The sequence below is a fragment of the Melanerpes formicivorus genome, unplaced genomic scaffold, assembly GCF_026170545.1.
Source record: "Melanerpes formicivorus ecotype bairdi unplaced genomic scaffold, bMelFor1.0.p_v2 SCAF_164, whole genome shotgun sequence".
Classification (NCBI taxonomy): Eukaryota; Metazoa; Chordata; class Aves; order Piciformes; family Picidae; genus Melanerpes; species Melanerpes formicivorus.
The window spans coordinates 48,636-70,325 of NW_027142516.1; the positions used below are offsets into that span (position 1 = coordinate 48,636).

General features: G+C 65.9%; 5 protein-coding genes across 11 annotated transcripts; 4 read left to right on the plus strand and 1 right to left on the minus strand.

Annotated features, from left to right (window-relative positions):
• Nucleotides 1-282: 282 nt before the first annotated feature.
• S100A1 (S100 calcium binding protein A1) lies at nt 283-8,004 on the minus strand. 5 transcript variants are annotated; one of them, XM_068169128.1, is made up of 3 exons: nt 7,749-8,004; nt 701-849; nt 283-574 (listed from the first exon to the last, which is right to left on the minus strand). In XM_068169128.1, exons 2-3 carry the CDS (start codon nt 839-841, stop codon nt 431-433), a joined length of 285 nt encoding a protein of 94 aa, XP_068025229.1. In that variant the 5' UTR covers nt 842-849; nt 7,749-8,004; the 3' UTR covers nt 283-430. The 5 variants fall into 5 exon arrangements, with proteins under 5 accessions (XP_068025229.1, XP_068025230.1, XP_068025228.1 ...); XM_068169129.1 differs by lacking the exon at nt 7,749-8,004 and adding an exon at nt 3,907-4,021; XM_068169127.1 differs by lacking the exon at nt 7,749-8,004 and adding an exon at nt 2,681-2,789.
• Nucleotides 5,119-6,170, plus strand: S100A13 (S100 calcium binding protein A13). Of its 2 annotated transcripts, none has more exons than XM_068169133.1 (3): nt 5,119-5,272; nt 5,623-5,794; nt 5,994-6,170. In XM_068169133.1, exons 2-3 carry the CDS (start codon nt 5,642-5,644, stop codon nt 6,129-6,131), a joined length of 291 nt encoding a protein of 96 aa, XP_068025234.1. In that variant the 5' UTR covers nt 5,119-5,272; nt 5,623-5,641; the 3' UTR covers nt 6,132-6,170. The 2 variants fall into 2 exon arrangements, with proteins under 2 accessions (XP_068025234.1, XP_068025235.1); XM_068169134.1 differs by having other exon boundaries at nt 5,638-5,794.
• On the plus strand, nt 6,992-9,820 carry S100A14 (S100 calcium binding protein A14). Its single transcript, XM_068169131.1, has 4 exons — nt 6,992-7,094; nt 7,355-7,460; nt 8,643-8,789; nt 8,906-9,820. The coding sequence occupies exons 2-4, from the start codon at nt 7,428-7,430 to the stop codon at nt 9,023-9,025; spliced, it is 300 nt and encodes a 99-aa protein (XP_068025232.1). The 5' UTR covers nt 6,992-7,094; nt 7,355-7,427; the 3' UTR covers nt 9,026-9,820.
• Nucleotides 9,821-12,703: 2,883 nt separating this feature from the next.
• S100A16 (S100 calcium binding protein A16) lies at nt 12,704-15,962 on the plus strand. 2 transcript variants are annotated; one of them, XM_068169031.1, is made up of 3 exons: nt 12,704-12,808; nt 14,955-15,126; nt 15,253-15,962. In XM_068169031.1, exons 2-3 carry the CDS (start codon nt 14,971-14,973, stop codon nt 15,415-15,417), a joined length of 321 nt encoding a protein of 106 aa, XP_068025132.1. In that variant the 5' UTR covers nt 12,704-12,808; nt 14,955-14,970; the 3' UTR covers nt 15,418-15,962. The 2 variants fall into 2 exon arrangements, with proteins under 2 accessions (XP_068025132.1, XP_068025133.1); XM_068169032.1 differs by lacking the exon at nt 12,704-12,808 and adding an exon at nt 14,162-14,299.
• A 2,138-nt stretch (nt 15,963-18,100) lies between these two features.
• Nucleotides 18,101-20,366, plus strand: LOC137457168 (protein S100-A4-like). Its single transcript, XM_068168989.1, has 3 exons — nt 18,101-18,125; nt 18,357-18,506; nt 20,141-20,366. Exons 2-3 carry the CDS (start codon nt 18,366-18,368, stop codon nt 20,303-20,305), a joined length of 306 nt encoding a protein of 101 aa, XP_068025090.1. The 5' UTR covers nt 18,101-18,125; nt 18,357-18,365; the 3' UTR covers nt 20,306-20,366.
• Nucleotides 20,367-21,690: the final 1,324 nt, after the last annotated feature.

Below are 21,690 nucleotides of genomic sequence, written 5' to 3' on the forward strand. Positions count from 1 at the left end.
TGCACGCCAACACCCCGGTGCAGCCCGGGGTCGCCCGCCCTCGCCGCTCTGTGCCCTGGGCTGATTCGGGGCCGATGCCAGCCCCTGGGGCAGGGTGGGGCGCAGGGTGCGATGGAGGAGCCAGGGTAGGGTGCGGACGGGGACGTCTCCAGGCAATTGGGGTGAGCCAGGGAGGCTTTTCCCTCTGACCCCGCGACTTGGGAGGGGGAAGACTCCCTGCTGTCCCCGGGGACGTGGCAGGGGGACAGGGCGGGAAAGGAAAGAACCGACAACACGACTCTGGCTGGGTCAGTGCCTTTATTGTGGAGCTGGATCCCAGTGGGACCCCTGGGTGTGCTGGGGAGCAGAGGGTGAGCTGAGGGGGTGGCAGGGGGGCTCTGCATTTTGGGGGCGCCATGGCTGGCTGCTGGGGGGTGGGGACCAGCCTGGGTCAGGCATTCTCCCAGAAGAAGGTGTTGCAGGCCACGGTGAGGGCAGCCACCAGGACCACGTACTCCTGGAAGTCCACCTCCCCGTCGCCATTCTCATCCAGGTCCTGCATGATCTTCTCCACGGCACCTGCGTCCTTCTGGGTCTGCGGGGAAGGAGGTGCCAGGGTGAGCCCCGGGGCTCTGCAGCTCACCGGGATGCTGCTGCCCCAGGACGCAGAGGGAAAAGGGGAAGCCCCCAGGTGCTGCCCCCCACCGTGGCAGGTCCCTACCTCCAGGAAGCAGCCCAGCTCGCTCTGCAGCAGCTCCTTCAGCTCCTTCTTGCTCAGCTTGTACTTGTCCCCCTCTTTGCCCGAGTAGTGGTGGAACACGTTGATGAGGGTCTCCATGGCCCCTTCCAGCTGCGATGCCATGGCTCCGGCTGCGGGAGGCAGCTGCTGCCTTACCGAGCAGGGAAGGCTGCCAGCTCCCCCTTACCACGAGAGGCAGCCCCCAAATCGCAGCCACCCCCTGCCCCGTACACGCCGTGACCTCCACCAAACGCTTGGCACTGGGCAGAGCCTGGCAGCGGGGCCGTGGGGGTCTCGAGGCCCCCGCTGCACCCCAGGGTGCTGCTGTGGGAGGGGGGGCCCAGCCACTTGCCCCCTCGCCGGACACCCGTGCCTTGGCCAGACCCCTGCGCTCACCTGAGCTCCCCACTGTGCCGCCCGCCTGCTGCTCCGACTGTGCCAGGCTGGGCCAGCCGGGGACGTTAAATAAGCTCCAAGCCCCCTCCCTCCGGGAGGATCCGATACCGGGGCTGGACAGCCGGGCTGGCACCGCCAGGCCACCCCGTGCCACCTCCGCGGGGGCCACGATGTGGGGAGCCTGAAAGCACAGCTCCCCATTGCTCTGCTCACCCCACACCCGTCCCGGGGGATGCTGAGGAGCATCTCCAGCCCCACTGATGCTTACTGGGGGGTGGTGGTGGGCAGCCATGCCCTGAGTCATTTTGGGGGGATCCCTGTTAAACCTGGAGTGCTGCTTCTTGTCCCCTACCATGGCTGGGGCTGGTCCTGCTATGGGCCTGGGGGTTACTGGGGGGGCATGGGGATGTGTGGGGTGGGCAATGGGGTCCCACACGGGCTTCGCCCTGCAGCCAGCTGTAGGCTGGATCCCGTGCCAGGCGCTGGCTCCGTTCGCAGCCGTGGCACCACCGGCGCCCGGGGTCTGACCCCGCGGCGTCACCCGCTCGGCGCCCGCCGGCATCCCCCATCTGTCAGCGCCACGGTGCCTTGCCGGAGCCGCTCCCGGTCCGGCCGCAGCCCTGCTCCTCCCGGGGCCGATAAGCCGCGGGGTATCCGGTGTCCGCGGTCCCGCAACGGGAGCCAGCCGAGGCCGGGGGGGAGCCGTCGGGGGGCTATCGGGTGACTGAGCGCCGGCCCCCCGGGGCCCGCCGCTGCCCTGCAGACAGAGAAGCCTCTGTCCGATTCTAAAGGCTCCACAGCCGTGGCCCGGGGGTTGCTGCAGCAACGGCTCGCCCGCGAAACCGGACCCGGAGCTGGCACCGCCGCCTCTGATAAAGCCGAGCTCAGCCGCGGCTCCGCTTACGGCCCCGCAGCTACACGGCCGGGACAGCGCCGGGCGGCGCCCACCGCCGCCTGCCCGGTACCGGCACCACGACCCCAGACTCAGCCGGGCAGCAGCGTTCCCCCTGCTTTTGGGGACCGCCCGGTGCAGGGGGGCTGCCGGCAGCTGCCGGCCCCGCACTGTGGCTTTTCTCAGGGGCCTGAAGGTGTCGGAGTCCTTATCCGGGAGTCCTTATCCGGGAGTCCTTATCCCGGAGTCCTTATCCCGGAGTCCTTATCCCGGCTTCCAGCGGCAGCTGGAGGCCAATCACATCCTCCTCCTTGCATCCATCCCCTGCTGTCCCCATGGCTGGGAAACGCCGCGGCCTGGGGCCCCCCAAACCAACCTGGTCTCCCCAACCCTGTGTGACCACCCAACAACGCAGCTCAGTGCTGGGGGGGCCTGGAGGGTTTGGGGTGATGGGCAGGGTCTTGCAGGGGGAGTCCAACTCCTGTCCTGTGCCTGGGCAAGTGAGGTAGCTGCAGAGGTCCCAGACAGAGGCGGGGACCCTGAACGGAAGTTCAGGAGCTGCTTCCCAGCTCCCATTTGAGGTGTGGGCAGGAAGGGAGGCCTGGGGCTGGTGAGGTTGAGGAGAGGCCGGATCAGGACAGGGGAACACGGGAAGGGACCCCATTGGCACTCACTTGGCGGTGTCCACACGGTGACTGGTGGCAGCAGAGCCCCTGTGCCCAGTGTGGCTTGGTGGCAGTGGGCAGGATCTGCCCACCCCTTCTGGGAAAGTGCAGTTGGGCAGCAGCTGCTCGTGACAGGAGCAGGCATGGCCTGATGGTCCTGAGCTTAAAAATAACCCAGCTCCAGTTCCTGCAGCAGGCACAGAGCTGAGGGCACCGTGCCCCAGGCCCGGGCTCTGGCACGGCTGGCATGTCCAACCACCCAGCTGTGCCATGCTGCCCAGGGGCTCCAGCTCTGCCCTGCTCTTACTGAACCCCAAATCTCACTCCCCAGAGACCAGGATTTGGCGCTTGGTGGGACTGCCTAGGCTGGGCACCCAAAAAGGGAAACCCTGAAACTCCAGGGGCACCGGGTGGGTGCTGGAGGGGTCAGCTCTGGGCACTGTGGCCCCTGGCACTGCGGTGCTAGCCACGGGGAGAGCACACCCGGCCTGTCCGCACTGGCAGATGCCCAGGACAGCCTCTTACCAAACTGGGAGCAGCAAGGGACATGCCAGGAGGTTTACACACATCTTGGAACAGGTTCCAGCCACTGCGACTCCCCATGCTCCACTTTGACCCAGCCAAACCTGTTGCTCCAGTTGCTGGTGCCGGGGCTGGGCTGATTTTGTCTCCATCCCATCGCTGGAGCATGGAAAAGGCTTTTCCATCCCTGGGGTTTGGAGGGGGGGTGGGGGTGGGGGTGGGAGATGCTGGGAGCCTCCTGTGGCCCTGGGCACCCAGCTTTGCAGCCTCAAATAACCAACAAGCTCTGGTGGGTGTCAGGGGCTGGCTTGGACCACCCGTGGTGGCCACAGTGACCATGCCCAGCAGAGCCAAGACAGGTTGGGGACAATGTCAGGATCAGGACACGCTGGCAGGTGCCAGCCCCCTGGGATGCAGCTGCAGCCCGAGCCCCAGCTCATGGGGTCCTGCCATGCTCTGCCGCCTCCCGGTGGCGCCGGGGTCCCCCGGGCTGGATCACCACTGCCTGCCCACGGGGACAGCCCCGAGTGGGGATCCCGGCCGCGGCGGGGAGGTGCCACCTGTGATTCGGCCGCATCCTGTCGCGGGGCCGCTGCCTCTTCACCCCATGCCAGCACCCCAAGATTCCAGGGGCGGCGAGTCACGGGCCCGCCTGGCTCTCGGGGCCGATGATTCACCCCGAACCTGTCCCCGTCCCTGCCGGCCTGACTCACCCTAGTGGTTTCCCAAGAGACCATCTCGGTCCCCTGACGTGGGACTCGGCGGAAGTGCTGTCCCTGTCCCCTTGGCATCCCGGGCAGGGGGCCGGGCGGGCTGGGGCTGCAGGAAGCCAATTCCTACCCCGTGAGCTGGTGTGACAGCAGCTGGGGTGGGGACCGGGCTGCCAGCTGCTGGCTGGAGCCTGCCCATCCTCACGGAGAGGTGGAGTGAGTGCGTCAGGGCTCAGCAGGAACCGGGCTGGTGACAGTGGCATTGCGCTGGGGACCTCCCTGCTCTGGGTCCCCGAAACACAACCAGCCTGGGGCCTCCAGGCCCTCGCTGCCACACACTGTCCCTGCGGGGGCTCGCCTGGTGTCACTGCCGTGGGGACACCTGGACACGGCTCCCGTGGCCTTCAAGGTGCCTGGAAATGAAAGACGTCCCCAGCCGGCTCCAGGCAGGGACAGTCCCCAGCATCACCCCCGTTCCGTGCCACTGCCCCTGGCGTCCCCAGCAGCTCACCCTGGGGCTGTGCTGTGGGCACCACGTTGGGGCTGGGGGGCAGGATGTGGGCTGGGGACGCCGTGGGAACGCCGGAGCCGCGGTGCGGAGCTGCCCCATCTCCGGCTGGCATCCTGCCAGGGCTGCCGGGTTATAAATCCCTGGTGATTAAAGGGGAGCTCTCGGGCAGTCCCAACCCCTAATTAATTTGGATTAATTAATTTCTACAAAGACCACTATTAATAGGGATGATGTCAGCGGGCGGCTCAGTCGCAACTCTCACTCTGCACAGGTCGAGCCCGCTGCTGGGTCCCCAGCGCTGCTGGGTCGTGGGCTGGGGATGAGCCAGCAGGGTTAGGGACACGGCAGGACACGAGAAGGACACTGAGGACCACATCCCCACTTTCACTTCAACCCCATCCCTGCAGGGATGCATTTGGGGGTGAGACCTTCCCTGCATCCCAGGAAGCCCCAAGGGCTGCCCGAGCCCTGTGGGAGGCTGCAGCAAGCCCTCTCTGTCCTCCCGCGTCCCTGCCCCTGCCCCATGGTCCCATCCTGCTCCCCACCGGAGCATCCCCACGGCGGCAGAGCCCAGATGGTGCCTCAGCGGCTGGGCAAGGTTCACACCAGCGGGGCCGAGCTTTGAATTTGGTCGGCTGCCCGCATGGGGAGGGAGGGAGAGAGAGGAGAGGAGGACGGCTCCGTGCCCGGGCGGTGTCCGTGCATCCGGCCGCTGTCTTTGCGTCCGTCCGGCTGCACCAGGAAACCCAACACCGCCGTGCTGGGGACAAAGCGCTGAGCTGCCCCTCCTGCTGCCCGGGCTATAAAACCTCCTGGGGGGCCGCCGCTGCCCCAGCTCTCTGCCTGCAGGCGAGAGGGGTAAGTAGGGGACGGCTGCCAGCGCCACCGTGTCCCAGAGCTTGCGGCACCAGGGCGGTGCTAAGGACCCCACCCCGTCCCCCCATCCCTTTCCTGCTGCCTCCCCTATCCTGGCTGTGTTGGGTGGAAGTAATGGCACTGAACAGCTCTACACCCCCCTCCCCACGCCAGCTCGGAGGGACCCTGGCCGCAGCTCTTGGTCCATAGGGAGCAGCGGGGTGGGCCCAGGACCCTGCTCGGCCCCGCAGACCTGCCCCTAGACCTTAGAGACGTGCTGCACCCTTACCCTCCCCCTGCTCACCCCGAGCGTCACCCCCCTGGGACACTCCTCTGCCTCCGACCCCCCTCAGCCCCTCTGCCTGCAGCACCATGGCCACGGGCGAGCTGACGGAGCTGGAGGCAGCCATCGAGAAGGTCGTCAGCACCTTCTGCAGCTACGCGGGCAAGGAGGGCAGGAGGGGCACCCTGACGGCCAGCGAGTTCCAGGAGCTGGTCCAGCTCCAGCTGCCCAACCTGATGAAGGTGAGGTGATGGGAGACATGGGGGGCGTGGGGGTTTGGATCCCTGTGTGTCCTCCCGGGCTTGGGAAGCTGCTCCTGGTACCCTGAGATTTGCAGCCAGGAGCAAGGAGCAGCCTCTGGTCCCCACCCCCCACCCCCTCATCCTCATCCTGCTGGCTGGGAACCGGGATGTGGCCAAGCCTCCTCCGTCCTGCCCACAGGACGTCCCCTCCCTGGAGGAGAAGATGAGGGAGCTGGACGTGAACAACGACCAGGAGCTGAAATTTGGGGAGTACTGGAGGCTGATCGGGGAGCTGGCCAAGGCCATGCGCAGGGAGAAAGCAGGGAAGAAGAAGTGATGTGGCTGGTGGGGAGCAAATAAAGGAGGTCTCCCTCAACCTGGGCTCTGCTGCTCTTCTTAGAGGGGAGGGTCCCAGTTTGGAGCTCATCTCCTCCCCTGCCTGCACCCGCCCATGGCCACACGGTGACTGGGGATCAGCCCAGTACCACGAGTGGTGGTCAGGGCTCCCTCTGCCCTGGGGTGTCTGCTGTGGGGAGCCTGTGACAAATGGAACCATTCCCAAATCACCCCTGAGTGGGGTCTGGCTTGAGGGGTACCACCCTGCACCCCACAGACACCTTCCTGCCAGGCTGTGGAGTTGTTTGATCCAACCCTGATGGGTGGCAGAGATGTGGCCGGGACTGGGGTGGGGCTCAGAAGCATCCTGGCAGTGATGGTGTGGTGGCCATGATGGCCACCACCTCCATGGCCACCACCTCCATGGCTACCACCTCCATGGCTGCCACTTCCATGACCACCACTTCCATGGCCACCACCTCCATTGCCAGCACCTCCATTGCCAGCACCTCTATGGCCACCACCTCCATGGCATCACTGCTGCTCTCTCTGGGGTCTTGGGTGGCACAGGGACACACATCCCCCCTCTGGCACAGCCTGTCCTCAGCTCGTCACCCCTAAGCAAGCTCCCGTTCCCAGTGTTCAGCTCCTAGCTCCCAGTGCTGATGGGGACTGGTTAAGTCCCCACCACGGAGTGCTCTACCCCCGAGCTGGCCGGGGGTCGGTGCCCAGGTGGCTGTTCCCATGCAGTGCTGCCCGGCTGTGCTGTGCCGTGCCGGGCTGGATGGGGATCTATCGCCGTGGCCGGGCAGGAGGCGTTTCCCTGCCCCACGCTGGCTCCGGGCCAGGCTCCGAAATGAGCTCCTTGCACCACACCGCAGCTGGGAGCTCCCACTCAGCCTCCCCGTGGTATAAAACCCCTGAGCGCCGCAGCCCGCGCAGACCCAGGAGAGCCGTGGAGCAGGTAAGTGCCGATCCGCCGCCGTGGGCATCAGGCTGTCCCTGCCTGGGGGTCTCCTCTGCAGGCCCCCACCCCTGCTCCCACGCTTGGCTCCACCACTTCTCGCTGCTGGGGCCGGGACGCTGCTGCTGCTGCTGGGACGTGTCCCGGCAGCTCACCGCATCCCGGGGCTCCTTCCTCGCCCTGCGCTCGGCCCCGGTGCCGAAGGAGGCGAAGCTCCCCGCCGGAGCCGAGAGCTGAGCCTGGCTTTCTTGCCCCGCCAGCTCCCCAGGACCTCATCGGAGAGGACGACCCCAGCACTGCTGCCACCAAGGACCCCGAGCCCCCCGGAGCAGCATGGGCCAGTGCAACTGCCGCAAGAAGCGCAAGGTCCCTGAGCGACGCCGAGGCAGCGGGAGGGCCGGGAGCCCCCTCTGTGGGGTGCGGGGCGCAGGGGTGACCCCACACGGCCCCATCCCCTGGAGCACAGCCCCGGGCATGGGGTGACTCAGAGCAGCATGGCCGGGCCAGCCCCATCCCGGAGCCAGGCTCCAGCGGAGGAGCCACGGGCTTGTTTTGGGGTTCATGGCACTCAGCAAGGGGGACCTGGCGCTGCAGGCTTGGACCTCTTGAGAGCTCAGGGAACCAGGCAGCTTTCTCCAGCTCTTGTGGACTCACCTTTGGGAGCTCCTCCTGCTCCTTGCGACCTCTCCAAGGATGTCCCACGGCAGGAACTTGGCTTTTCAAACGCCCCTTGGCACCTGTGGAGGATTTGGCCCTGGCTGGCTGAGCCGAGGTGCCAGGCTCTGAGGATTGTTTGGCTCTTCCTAAACGGGCATTGGCTGCTGTGGTCCCGCGGTGCTCCGAGGGGACTGACTCAGTCCCCAGCTCTTCCCTCCAGGCTCAGCTCTGCCTGGCCAGCACCAGAGGCCGGGGATCCCCCCAACCCTCCAACTGGAGAAGGGGTCTGCAGCCCTGATGGGTAGGGAGAGGGCCTCCTGCCTCTCCCAAGCCCCATCCTGGCAGGTTCCCGAGTCGTCCCGGGCACTGACTCATGCCTCCATCTGCCACTTGTGCAAAGGAGAGGCAGAACCAGTCCGGACGGCCGCCGCGGCCCCCGCGCTGTGGGTGTAGTGCCTGCAGACGCCGAGGTGGCTGAGCCCTGCTGGCCCCGGGCAGGGAGAAGCCTGGGCAAACAGGGACAAGGGGAGGACCTGCCCGTGGGGAGGGGGATCACGGCGAGGAGGAGGAGTACAGCAGCTCCAGGGGGTACTGCAGCTGGGCATGGAGGGTACCACCTCTGTGTGGTGAGGGCTGAGGTGTCTGTGGTGCAGGCTGACATCTGTGGGGAGTGGTCTTGCATCTTTGTGGGGGTCTGAGCTCTGTGCAGTGAGGTCTCCCCTCTGCACGGAGGGCTGTCAGGTTATAAGGAGCCTTAGCACATCTGCAGAGCCCTGCCACATCTGCTTGGGGGTGTGCCCCGTCCTGGGGGCCTGTCCTGCCCATCCAGGGGATGTTGTGGCCATCCTGGGGGGCTGTCCCAGGGGTGCTCACCCTCTCTCCCCCACGCAGGACTGCCAGGAGCTGACTGACGTGGAACGAGCCATCGAGACAGTCATCAACCAGTTCCACTGCTACGCAGTGAAGGGGCAGAAGGAGTACCTGACCCCCAACGAGATGCAGGAGCTGGTGGTGCAGAAGCTGCCCCACCTAGGGAAGGTGAGGGCAGAGCCTGGGCGTGGGCAGGGAGGGCCGGGGTGGGCACGGGCTGCCTGTCGGACCCCACGACCTCACCCCCACCCCCCGCCCCGTGCTTTTCTCTGCCCTGGCTGCAGTGCGTGGGACCCCTGGAAGAGAAGATCGAATGCATGGGAGACCCTGACGAGGCCAAGCTGGAGTTCGGGGAGTACTGGGACATGATGGGGGACGCGGCCAAGGGCTGCCGGAGGAAGTAGAAGGTGGCGGGGGATGGGAAGGCGCCCGAGGCCTCAGGCTCTGCACCGAGAAGCGAGAGGCTGCTGGTCCCGGTGGGATGCGCCTGGGAAACGCAGCGGAGCTCCCGCGGGGGCTCCAGTCCCTCCCCGCGTCCCCAGCCGGGGCGAAGGGACCCCCCCGCCCGGCTCCGCCCCTGCCCTCTCTCTGCTCTCCCTCCCGTCAGGGACCTCCCTTCCCATCCCCAGCTCTGGCCCGTGCCGGGTGGGAAGGAGGTGGCAAGGGGGTTCCTGACCCCGGCTCCGGAGCAGCCTTTCTCCGTCCTTTGCTCCAGAGCCTTTCCCCTGGGACCGTCCCACCTCCAGCCCCCACAGCCCTCCGGTTGCAAGACCCCCAGCCCCGGAGCACCAACGCCAGTGGGACTTGGCTCCTTTCCCCCCAGACCCCTCGGACACATGGGCTCAGCCCTCTGGCCCCTGCCCTGCCACCGCACGGGAGCCCCTCTGCCACAGCTCTGCCTTCGAGCACCTTTGGGGGGCACCCCGGGCTCCGAGCCAGCGCCCACGCCCCCGGGTGCGGCCCGGGTGCACTCCCTGCTCTTCTGCCGGCGCAGGGACCACGCTGCCCTGTGCCTGCCCAGGTTCTGGGGTGCTGCCCACACCTGCCCCTCTCTCCAGGGATGCTGGTCCCTGGCTGGCTGCTGGGCTGGGGGCTGGGCTGGTGCTGGTTGTTCTCAGCTTGCATCACTTGCAACCATTTTTGTATAAATTAATAAAAGGAAAACACTGGGAAAAAAAAAACACCCAAACCAAACCAAACCCCAGCAAGGATGGAGTGACCTCATTTGTCCTTCGTGGGAGAGGGAGAGAGGAGGGGTCAGGGAGGGACAGGGCTGCAGCCATGGAGGTACCAAGAATTGCTTGCTGCAGGGTGTGCAGCACAGAGGGTGCAGGGGCTGCTGTGGGCACTCAGGGGTTGCTGTGGGCATGCAGGGGCTACTGTGGGCACTCAGGGGCTGCTGTGGGCATGCAGGGGCTGCTGTGGGCACTCAGGGGCTGCTGTGGGCACGCAGGGGCTGCTGTGGGCATGCAGGGGCTGCTGTGGGCATTTAGGGGCTGCTGTGGGCACTCAGGGGCTGCTGTGGGCACTCAGGGGCTGCTGTGGGCACACAGGGGCTGCTGTGGGCATGCAGGGGCTGATGTGGGTGTGGAGAGAGGCTGCAGGAGTGCAAAGGATGCCTTGGGAGCGCAGGGTGCTGTGGCTGTGAGTGGCACCGTGGGTGTGTGTGGGCACTGCTGGGTGTGCACAGTGCCCAGGGCATGCACAGAGCTGTGCACGGTGCCCAGCTTCCCCAAGTGGCTCAAGGGGTCCCCGTTTTGAGGACCCCACAAGCAGCCCCAGGGCTGTGTCTCCAGACTGGGCACCCCAGAGAGCTTTGGGTATGTGCTGGAGGGAGCTCGAAGGTGACCCCAAAATCTTAGGGTCTTTGAGACCCTTGATGCCAGCAGCAGGATCCCACCTGTGCTGGGCCAGTGTGGGACTTCTGCCTGACTCCAGCAGAGGAGCAAGGAGGAGATGCCACAGAGCAGTGGCTCAGCTGGGATGGAGCAATGAGCTCTGAGACACCCAACACGAGGTGGGAGAGAAGAAATGGTCTGGAGGAGGTGCAGAGCCTGCTCAACCCCCCCTGCATCACCTCTGCAGTCCAGGCTCTGTGCTGTGGGGTGAAAAAGCCCAACCCAAGGAGCAACCCAGCCCAAACCCCAGAGAAATGTGATGAAAGCCAAAGCCAAGGCCAAGGCAGCAGCGACACCGCGGCTGGGCCACAGCCACCCTCTGTCTGCTCTCACCTGGAGCTGATTTCACAACGGGGAGGGCTCTGTGCTGTCCCTGCCTTGCACATGGAGAGGTGGAAATTAAGCAGAAAGGTGTGGCTGCACTTAATTAGAGACAGGAAATGTGTCAAGTGGTCAGGGTGATTGGGGGGGAAAAGGGGAGCCAGGGCTCCTGGAGCCTCTCCTCCCAGCACCAGGCTGGGAAGGTGCGGTGGGAGTGGGGGCTCCTGGGTCCTGTTTCTGGTTTGGCCCTGGAGGGTGGCAGTCCTGTGGCAGGAGTCAGCCCTGAGCAGGACCTGGGAAGCCACTGGTGATGACAGGAGCAGCTCAGCCTGGTGCTCCTTGGTGAGCCAGCACCCATCCTGCAGACATGGAAACCCCAGGGGGAGGATTTGTCCATGCAGGAGGGGTGGTGGCTCCAGGGTGCCGAAGAACTCCCAGAGCCAGGCCTCACCCCCTCCACTGCAAAGGATGCTGTGGGGCAGAGCTTGTCCCTGAGCAGCCAACCTGCTCCCAGCCCTTCAGACCTGGAGCTGGTGGAGCCCAGGGGAGAGATGAACTTCAGCGGGGCGATGGGAGCGCGCTGGGAACCGTCCTGCGGTGGGGCTGGCTGGGACGTGGCTGCTCTGAGCACACCGACACGCCCTGGATGCCTTGTAAAAATAAGGGCCTGGATGTGGTTGTGACATCTGCCAGGCACAGGAGAGTAATGAAGGGCCATGATTCAGAGCTGAGCTGTTTGCCTGCAGGGTCCGGGAGGGTTTCCCACCCTCCTGGGGTGTTGCATCAACGACACCGGAGCCTCTCGCCCAGGAACAGGTTTGCTTCCTGCCGGCCGAGGTTGGGAAGCGGCCAGGGGAGAGCAGGGATGACACAGGGCAGAGGTTTTTTCCGGGATGGGAGATCCAAAGGGTGCTCTGAGCAGGTGGCTCCTGCCTCTGCTGCATCACCTCCTGCTTTGCATCCTCCCCGGGCAGCTCCCAGCAGCGCTGGTATCTGATCTGGGCATCAAGTCGCCGCTGCACTGCTGCATGCAGGGCTGCAGCCTGCTGGGACAACCTGGCAGGGATGTGGCTCTGCAGGCACAGCCAGGAGCTGGGAGAGCCTTGTCCGGCCCCTCTAGAGATGGCTGAGAGCTGGACACAGCCCTGCTTGGACCTGGTTCTTCTGCTTTCACGACCACAGAGTCCAGTGCCCACCCTTCCCCCTTCAGAACAAGTGGGTTTGGTTCAAACAAACCATGTCCCCCTGCCTGCTGGGCAGCTCCTGTGCCAACCTGGACCCAGCTGGCTGCTTGCCAGGCACTGGCACAGGCTGCCCAGGGAGGTGGTGGAGTCCCCAGCCCAGGAGGTGTTCAAGGAAGGTGTAGACATGACGCAGTTTGGTGGCCATGGTTGGACATGATGACCTTAGAGGTCTCCTTCATGATTCTAGGAGCCTCTGAGCCTGGGAGTCTGATCCTGCTGCATCCTGCTGCTGCTGGTGTGTGTGGGGCTGTGGGGCTGGCTGGGTGGTGGATGCCCAGCTGGAGGACCCAAGCTTTTGCCTGGTGCATGGCTGGGTGCCACAGGTTTGCAACCCTTGGGATCAGGCTGGAGTTGCACTGTGCCTGGAAGCCCACCCCTGCTGGGAGCCCACCGCCCTCCCCAGACGCTGGGGTCTTCTATCATGGTCCCTGAATGCCTACCACCACCCCGCAGGCACCACCGTGCGCAGAGAAACCTGAGCCTGCCGCGGGTTGTCCCTGCTCGCAGGGACCCGTCCCGGTGTTGCAATCCCAGGGAACCATTCCCCAGGTGAGCCCCAGCCTGGGAACGCCCTGGGAACGTCAAGGAGGGGTGGGAGCCTCTTTAAAAGGCCGCCTGGGCCCGGCGGGATGGGTGCGAGGTGAAGAGACAGAGGCTGCAAATCAGCTCCCGCTGCCTGTGCTGCCGCACAGACGGACACAGCAGGACCCCCGGACGGAGCCAGGTGAGGCTCCGAGCTGGGGCTGGGAACCTCGGCGCTGAGTGGGGACCCTTGCGGGGGAAAGGATCAGCCAGGAGCAGCCCTGGGACCTGCTGCTGCAGGTCGGGTGGTGGAAAACCCCTGAGCCCTTCGGCAGCGCCGTGCGTGGGGCTGGGGCAGAGGGAGGGGGGCGGCTGGATCCGTGGGGGGCACTGAGGGCGGCCATGGGGGGCACTGAGGGGTGTGCCACAGGCCTGGCAAAGGGCCGTTGCACTCCTGCTTGGCCCGCGGTGATGCCAGGGCCGTGGGCAGGAAGCTCTGGGGCTGTGCCCAGTTGCAGGTCCTGGCTCTGGGCACTGGGTGGGGAGGAAGGCGATGGAGAGGGAGCAGAGCAGCCAGCGAGCTCCATCCTGCCCATCCCAGCGGCCAGCCCTGCCGGCAGTCCCGCGTCCCACCGCAGGCACAACGTCGCCGGGCCCGGGGCTGGCCCTGGGGACACCTGGCGGGGCCCAGGCGGCAGCAGGTCCCTGCCGTGCTGCCACAGCCTGCGCCGTGAGTCAGCGGCCAAGCAGCAGCCACCGTGCCCCGAGGACGGGCTGGGTGCTGGTGGAAGGCACTGGTGGGTGCACCCCGTGTGGGGTGGGTGCACCCCGTGTGGGGTGGGTGCACCCCGTGTGGGGTGGGTGCAAGGGGAGGATGCCAGCTGGGTGCTTTTGCCTGGGTGCTGCTGGTTACCAGGTTTTTGGCAATTAATGGCCTGGGAGGAGGAAGGGCTGGAGCTGGAGGCCTCTGCTGGGCAGCTCTCATGGTGCTGTGCCCCAGCAGTGCCACCCTGGTGCCCAGCAACCTGCTGACTGGGGACAGTCCCCAGCTCTGGGATGAGGTGGCCCTGGGCTGTGGCAGAGCAAAGGCTCCCACAGGGGCAGAGCTGGCCTGGGGCTGGCAGCTGGTCACGCTGAGGCACAGGGAGAAGAGCACAAAAGTGTGGAGAGCCCGAGGCTGAGCTCCTGTCTCTTGTCACCATCCTGACGTGCCAACGTCCTCGGCCCCGGGGCCGAGCTGGGGAGGATCAGTGCAAAAGGAGAGGGGACAGCAGCCAGGCCTGGGGCACCAGGCAGGTCCTGCCGGCTCCTGGGGAACAGCCCTGCCGCAGACAACCTCCTGGATGATGCCTCCAGAGTGGGCACTGCGCTGGGCCACCCCTCTGGGTTCCAAACCTGGCACCTCAGTGGCTTGCTCCAAGGGCCGGCACCAAAGCTGGCATGAGCAGGGCCCCGTGACCTGCTGGGGAGGGACTGCCCCAGCTCTCCCTGCTCCCAGCCCCCGGCGGGGCAGGAAGGAGCCAAGGCCGGACAAGGTGACGCCGTTTCCGTCCCTGCCTGCCTGCATCCTGCCCGGGACGCTAATGCTGGCCCTGGGACAGGGACCTGCGCCCATCCCTAAGGAGAGTCCTGGCTTGGGGCAGCCTCGAGAGCCGTGGAGAGCGGAGGGGGACCCCGGACATCAGGCAGAGAGGCAGGACTGGAGCCTGGGATGGGAGGGATGCCCTCGGCTGGGTTTGAGGGGGGCTCGGGCAGGTCCAGACCTGTCCCACCAGGGTGTTCCCGGAGCTGTGAAGCAAGAGGAGGGCCGGGCCGGTAATTCCTGCCCTCACCTCACCGCCGCTGCCGCGGCTCCCAGCCCCATTCCTCCCTAATGAGCTCTGGGAACCGGCGGCTGCGGCCATGGCGCTGCGCAGCCCTGCGGCCCCAGCACCATAATTGTCTCCTCGGCCCACGCGTGGGGGTGGCCGCCCCAGGGGGGGACAGGTGGGGCCATGGTGTGGGGTGTGTGGGGCAGGTGGGGTGATGGCGCGGGGCGGGCGCTGCGCTGGAGCTGGTGGCACAGAGGAGTTGTGGTGGTCCTGAGAAGCAGTGCGGGGAGATGAGCACCTGACCTGTTGGCACCCTCGGGCTTTGGCCTCTACAGGGAGGCTGCTTCTTGCCTGGCCCAGGGGCTCGTGGCGACCCCCGGGCTGGTGGCAGTGGGGACCCCCTCGTCCCTGCCCTGCGTGGCGGCACCAAGAGCGCCGGCGGCAGGACCCCTGCCCTGCCTGCCGCCTCCCTGTCCTTCCCCCGCGGCCTCCTGGAGGGTCCCCGTGTGCCCCCCTCCCTGACCCCCGTGCCCACAGGTGAGCGTGGGCAGGCATGGCCGAGTGCACGGAGCTGGAGTGGGCAGTGCAGGTGCTGGTGACCAACTTCGACAAGTACTCGAGCCGCCGCTGCTGCTGCAAGAAGCCTCCCCGCATCAGCAAGAAGGATTTCCGCAAGATGCTGAGCTGTGAGCTCAACCACATGCTGACGGTGAGCCCGGGGAGGGGCGGCAGGGACCTCGCACTTCCATGGGGGGGGGTGTGTGTATCTTCCTCCCCAGCCTCCCCCTTCCCTTTCCCCGGCGCCGGTGCCAGCCGCTGCGCTCTGTGCCCGCAGGACACCGGGAACCGCCGCGCCGCCGACAAACTGATCTGCGACCTGGACGAGAACAAGGACGGAAGGATCAGCTTCGAGGAGTACTGGACCCTGATCGGGGGCATCGCCAGCCCCATCGCGCAGATCATTCGCCAGCAGGAGCAGAGCATTAAGCACACCAAGTAGCTGGCTCCAGCCGGACCCTCCCCAGGCTCAGCCCCTCCCGGGCTCGGCCTCTGCTTCTCCTCAGCCTCCTGCTTCTCACCCCTCCTGCTCCCGAGCCGCGGCTCGCCCCGGGGCACGCCGAGCTCCCGCGGCTCCGCTGACCGAGCCGCGCCGGGCTGCGATCGATCGGGGCGGGAAGACCCCAGGGGTGGGAGGTTTGAGGCCACCGCGGCCTCGGGGTGCTCCTCCTTGCCCCACGCCATGCCACCCCTGCCCTCGCCTGCTTCCCCCATGCCTGTCCTCGCCGGGCTGCCGGGTAAGAAGCAAAGGGCGATGCTGCCCCTCACCCAGGACACGAATCCCCTCTGTTCTCAGACCCTGAGGCCGCAGCCCCTCTGGCAGAAACCCATCACAACCAGGACCCTTGGAGCCCCCCCTCAAAGCCGGGGGTCTTCCCTTAGCCCCTGCCCAAGCTGGTGAAGTCTTTGCCCTGCCTCGGGGAGCGGCGCCGGCGGGCAGCACCGTCCGCGGTTATTTATTGCAGCAATAAAGTTTGGAGGAGCAGAGGCTGCGCTGAGGCTCCGCCTTCGTGGGGCTGCCCCACGGCACGCACACGCCCAGGGAATGTGGGAGGCCGAGGGAGGAGGTCACCCTGTCCCTCCCCCCCTCACCCACGAAGCCAGGGCAAGCCCGGGGGGCTGGTCACAACGCCCAGCCCGGCCCTCTGGCCTCGCAGGGACGTCCCGGAGGCTGCTGGAGCCACCACGAGATGTCAGCAGACAACGCAGCACCCCCGCAGCCTCCCCGCACCCCCGGGGCGTGGGCGCTGCTGCCGCACATCCTGGGCGGTCCTCTCCCTGTCCCCACGGAGGGACTGGAACATCCTGGCTCTATGTCCTTGCACCACAAGGTCACCCCAGCCCCAGCTGGGGCATCTCGGGGGACCCCAGCTCCTGTGCTGCACCTCAGCGTGTTCCACGTCCCCCACTCGGGGTGGATAGGAGCAGCTCCGTGTGCCGGGACCCCTGGCAGCGCCCAGTGCCACCCACGGGCGCTGGCCAGAGCCCAGACTGGCAGCCCAGAGCCTGCTGGGGATTTTCCACTGGGAGGGGACCTGGCCTTGGGCCTCTGAGTGTGGTGATGGCACCCCTGGGACCCCCGACCCTGTGGCAGAGGGGATGCCAGCGCCTCGGAGCCAGGACCCCCAACCCCATCCTGCCAGACCCCCTGGCTGATCCCCTGGAGCACCTCTGGCTCCTGCCTGGCCCCTGCCCAGCTGCGGTGCTGGGGGGATCTGGGCAAACTGGGGGTGCCCCGTGGGAGCTGGGGGATCTGGGCAGGGCTGTGGCTGAGTCACGCTGGTGGAATCCTGCCGTGGGCAGGGCTGGTGACTCACAGGCTGCGAGTGGAGCTCAGCTGGGCGCTCGCACGGGATCCCTGCAGCCCGCTGGCATCCGGAGTCCCAGGATCCCCTTGTGGCCAGAAGAGATCCTCAGGGTGAGGGGCAGCCAGCCCCCAGCATCGCGTTTCTGGATGAGGATTGGCCGCAGGGCATGGAAACGACTCAGGACGTCCTCCCTCTGCCTTGCTCAGGCTTCCCCTCCGAGCAGCTGCAGTCCCTACGCCTGTGCTGTGACATTTGTCCTACCCTGGAGCTTCCTGGAGCAAATGTGGCTCCGTGAGGAACCTGGGGGGCACAGGAGGGGCTGCTGCTGGTGGCTCATGTACCCAGGAGCTCGGCAGCTGCAGCCCTGCGTGCTCCTGGCAGGACCCCGGGGGCGCTTTGCATGGCACCATGTGGCAGGCGGGGAGGGGGACGTGGGACAGGGGAGGGGCTGCCAGGATCTGCAGCTGGCCCTGGTTTAAGGGGCTCAAAGCCATGCTCCAGGCACCTTGTGCCAGCTGCTAACCCAGCCCTGGTGATGCCCCAGCCTCGGGGTCCCGTGTGGCATGCCTGAAATCTGTTCCCCAAGGTCCCCTCCAGCCCAGCTCTGGGAGGAGGAGGAGGAGACCCTTCCTCTGCAGTCCCCAGGGGTCAGTTGTCTCCCAGATGCTCCTGGCCAAGCCACCTTGGGCTGCACCTGCTGAGGAGCACAGAGGCTCTGGTGGGTGGATGCCAACAGAAACATCTCAGAGGGGCTCAGGGGAAATCCTCCCCAGGAGCAACCTCCTGCCCCGGTGGCCACCACCTGGAGCAAGCCCTGGCCTCCAGCAGTGCCACCTCCCAGGAGAGCTGTGGGACACCTTGCTGGGAAGGTGCCAGCAGGGTCACCTTCGGGCCATGGGCTGGGACTTGATGCTGCCTGCTGGGGCCATGAGCCTCGGTGCAGAGCACTGGAGTGGAACTGCTTGGGACCACCAGAGCCACCCAGCAGGCTGGGTGAGGGGTTGGGGGGGGTGTGTGTGAGCTGGTGACCAGCTCTGGGGAGCCCCAAAGGGTGCTCCAACCCTTCCCAATCCCTGCACCCATCCCTCCACTTCTGCTTTGGTCCCCAGTAAGCCCAGCAGCATGCAGCACCCAGCCCCCGGCCCTGCTAATGAGATCTCACAGCTCGTTAGGCAAAAATGAGGCGAGGGCGAAACCGCTGCCTGGAGCTGCTGGGAGAGCCCCGGGGCGAGGGGCAGCGTGGGGCATCTTGGGCACTGCCCCCCCCCCTTACGTGGGCTATAAATGCCCCTCGAGCTCCTGCTGCAGCACCAGCTCCTGCCTCCTGCCCGACCTGTGCCCGGTGAGTCTCTGCTCCTCTTCCTCCCCTTCCTCCCCTTCCTCCTGCAGCTGCAGGCCACCCCACTGCACCCCAAACACCTCCCCGGGGAGGCACAGGGGTTGCAGTTCCCCCTCTGAAGCCTCACAGAGCGATTTGGGCAGGGGGGTGGTGGTGGTGGTGGTGGTGGGGACACAGCCCCCCCCGTGTTGGCAGCCCTGACCCTCTCCCCTCTGCTCTCCCCCGCGGGCGCAGGAGGCTGGCATGGCGTGCCCCCTGGAGCAGGCGATGGCTGTGATGGTCTCCACCTTCCACAAGTACTCTGGGAAGGAAGGGGACAAATACAAACTGAGCAAGGCTGAGCTGAAGGAGCTGCTGAACAAGGAGCTGCCTGCCTTTGGGAGCGTGAGTGCCCGTGGGGGGGAGGGCCCCTGCAGGCGCCCAGGCCCTGCCAGGAGGTGTTGCAGGGTCTGGAGCAAAGCAAGTGGCAGTCTGCCAAGGGTGGTCTTTGGATTTCCCCACAGCATCCATGCTGAGCTCAGGCTCTCTCCCCACCCGTGGGGAGATGCCCAGGCTGCCCAGGGAGGTGGTGGAGTGCCCATGCCTGGAGGTGGAAACATCCCCTGGGCACCACATCTCACCGTGGGCAGACCTCAGGCTCTCTCCCCACACGTGGCTGCCCAGGGAGGTGGTGGAGTGCCCATCCCTGGAGGTGGAAGCATCCCCTGGGCACCACATCTCACCATGGACTGAGCTCAGGCTCTCCCCCCACATGTGGGGAGATGCCCAGGGAGGTGGTGGAGTGCCCATGCCTGGAGGTGGAGGCATCCCCTGGGCACCACATCTCACCATGGACTGAGCTCAGGCTCTCTCCCCACACGTGGCTGCCCAGGGAGGTGGTGGAGTGCCCATGCCTGGAGGTGGAAGCATCCCCTGGGCACCACATCTCACCATGGGCTGAGCTCAGGCTCTCTCCCCACACGTGGGGAGATGCCCAGGGAGGTGGTGGAGTGCCCGTGCCTGGAGGTGGAAGCATCCCCTGGGCACCACATCTCACCATGGGCTGAGCTCAGGCTCTCTTCCCACACGTGGGGAGATGCCCAGGGAGGTGGTGGAGTGCCCATGCCTGGAGGTGGAAGCATCCCCTGGGCACCACATCTCACCATGGGCTGAGCTCAGGCTCTCCCCCCACACGTGGCTGCCCAGGGAGGTGGTGGAGTGCCCATCCCTGGAGGTGGAAGCATCCCCTGGGCACCACATCTCACCGTGGGCAGACCTCAGGCTCCAGGGCAAGCCCTGGGAAGAAGGAGGGAGGAGGCCAGGAGGACCTGAGCTGGAGCAGGGTCAGGCCAAAAGGAAACTTAACTTTCCTCCAGCCCCTGAACTGTTTGGACTGGTGATGGAGATCCTCCTCCAGCTGCCATTTCTGACTTCCCCTTTTGGCTTGTGGTTTGAGCTGGGAGGAGAAATCTTCTCAGCCCCAACCTTTTGGTGACTCAGAGGCTGTTGCTGTAGCTGTGCCAGCATGCCCCAGACCAGGGGCAGGGCAGCTGCCTCCCCACAGGCCACCTCCTTCCGAAGGCAAGGAGCAAACCTTCCCTGCTCAGGAGTAAACCCTGCTCCCAGGCAGGGCAGGGAGCCCAGGCTCCATCCATCCCTCCTCCTGCAATGAGGAGGGGCTTGGTCTCTTCTGTCAAGCACCAAGGGGAACAGGACAAAAGGAAACAGCCCCAGGATGCCCCAGGGGAGGTTCAGGTTGGCCATGAGGAACAGTTTCTGTCCTGACAGAGTGGGCAGGGACTGGCCCAGGCTGCCCAGGGAGGTGGTGGAGTCCCCATCCCCGGAGGTGTTCAAGAACCCTCTGGCCATGGCACCTGGGGACAGGGTCTGGTGGTGTTGGGTTGAGATGTTGGACTGGATGATCCCAGAGGGCTTCTCCACCCTTGCTGACTCTGTTAGAGGGGCTGGAAGGGGAAGCACTTTGCTTCTCTGTGCACCTCAAAGCCTCTCTCATCCCCCTCCCCTGCCCCCCTCCCCAGAAACAAATGGATGAGGCAGAGTTCAGGAGGCTCATGAACGACCTGGACCACGACAAGGACAGTGAGGTGGACTTCAAGGAGTATGTTTGCTTCCTGGCCTGCATCACCATGGGCTTCAATGAGTTCTTCAAGGATGCCCACTGCAAGCAGCCACGCAAGAAGTGACCTCCCCCTGGCCTGGCCTGCAGTGTCCCCAAGGGGCTTTCAATAAAAGGTTTCCAGAGGCTGGGTGTGCAGAGCAGGCTTGGTGTGCAGAGCAGGGGGGCCAGCACGGGGGGGTGGGAAGGGACCTCTGCAGATCATCTCCTCCAAGCCAGGTCCTGCTCCAGCAGAGCACTCACATTGCTCAGCTCCCCTCTGGGGCTGCTCTTCTCCAGGCTCTCAGCCCCAGGGCTCTCAGCCTCTGCTCCTCACTGAGCTGTTCCAGGCTCCTCAGCACCTTCCCAGCCTCCACTCCTCACTGAGCTGCTCCAGACCCCTCAGCACCTTCCCAGCCTTTGCTCCTCACTGAGCTGCTCCAGACCCCTCAGCACCTTCCCAGCCTCCACTCCTCACTGAGCTGCTCCAGGCCCCTCAGCACCTTCCCATCCTCTGCTCCTCACTGAGCTGCTCCATGCCCCTCAGCACCTTCCCAGCCTCTGCTCCTCACTGAGCTGCTCCAGACCCCTCAGCACCTTCCCAGCCTCTGCTCCTCACTGAGCTGCTCCAGGCCCCTCAGCACCTTCCCAACCTTTGCTCCTCACTGAGCTGCTCCAGGCCCCTCAGCACCTTCCCAGCCTTTGCTCCTCACTGAGCTGCTCCAGGCCCCTCAGCACCTTCCCAACCTTTGCTCCTCACTGAACTGCTCCAGGCCCCCCAGCACCTTCCCAGCCTCCGCTCCTCACTGAGCTGCTCCAGACCCCTCAGCACCTTCCCAGCCTCTGCTCCTCACTGAGCTGCTCCAGACCCCTCAGCACCTTCCCAGCCTTTGCTCCTCACTGAGCTGCTCCAGACCCCTCAGCACCTTCCCAGCCTTTGCTCCTCACTGAGCTGCTCCAGACCCCTCAGCACCTTCCCAGCCTTTGCTCCTCACTGAGCTGCTCCAGGTCCCCTCAGCACCTTCCCAGCCTCCACTGCTCACTGAGCTGCTCCAGGCCCCTCAGCACCTTCCCAACCTCTGCTCCTCACTGAGCTGCTCCAGGCCCCTCAGCACCTTCCCAGCCTTTGCTCCTCACTGAGCTGCTCCAGGACCCCTCAGCACCTTCCCAGCCTCCACTGCTCACTGAGCTGCTCCAGGCCCCTCAGCACCTTCCCAGCCTTTGCTCCTCACTGAGCTGCTCCAGGACCCTCAGCACCTTCCCAGCCTTTGCTCCTCACTGAGCTGCTCCAGGCCCCTCAGCACCTTCCCAGCCTTTGCTCCTCACTGAGCTGCTCCAGGCCCCTCAGCACCTTCCCAGCCTTTGCTCCTCACTGAGCTGCTCCAGGCCCTTCAGCACCTTCCCAGCCCCAGGTCCCCTCAGCACCTTCCCAGCCTCCACTCCCAGTCCTGCTTCAGGAGGTTGCTCTTCCCC

Excerpts from the sequence above, each read along its gene's own strand:
- S100A1 (XM_068169128.1), bottom strand. The coding sequence starts at position 841 with ATGGCATCGCAGCTGGAAGGGGCCATGGAGACCCTCATCAACGTGTTC. Across the intron at positions 575-700 it reads AGCTGGGCTGCTTCCTGGAG|ACCCAGAAGGACGCAGGTGC; the intron begins GTAGGGACCTGC and ends CCTTCCCCGCAG.
- S100A13 (XM_068169133.1), top strand. The coding sequence starts at position 5,642 with ATGGCCACGGGCGAGCTGACGGAGCTGGAGGCAGCCATCGAGAAGGTC. Across the intron at positions 5,795-5,993 it reads AGCTGCCCAACCTGATGAAG|GACGTCCCCTCCCTGGAGGA; the intron begins GTGAGGTGATGG and ends TCCTGCCCACAG.
- S100A14 (XM_068169131.1), top strand. The coding sequence starts at position 7,428 with ATGGGCCAGTGCAACTGCCGCAAGAAGCGCAAG. Across the intron at positions 7,461-8,642 it reads ACTGCCGCAAGAAGCGCAAG|GACTGCCAGGAGCTGACTGA; the intron begins GTCCCTGAGCGA and ends TCCCCCACGCAG. Across the intron at positions 8,790-8,905 it reads AGCTGCCCCACCTAGGGAAG|TGCGTGGGACCCCTGGAAGA; the intron begins GTGAGGGCAGAG and ends CCCTGGCTGCAG.
- S100A16 (XM_068169031.1), top strand. The coding sequence starts at position 14,971 with ATGGCCGAGTGCACGGAGCTGGAGTGGGCAGTGCAGGTGCTGGTGACC. Across the intron at positions 15,127-15,252 it reads AGCTCAACCACATGCTGACG|GACACCGGGAACCGCCGCGC; the intron begins GTGAGCCCGGGG and ends CTGTGCCCGCAG.
- LOC137457168 (XM_068168989.1), top strand. The coding sequence starts at position 18,366 with ATGGCGTGCCCCCTGGAGCAGGCGATGGCTGTGATGGTCTCCACCTTC. Across the intron at positions 18,507-20,140 it reads AGCTGCCTGCCTTTGGGAGC|AAACAAATGGATGAGGCAGA; the intron begins GTGAGTGCCCGT and ends CCCCCTCCCCAG.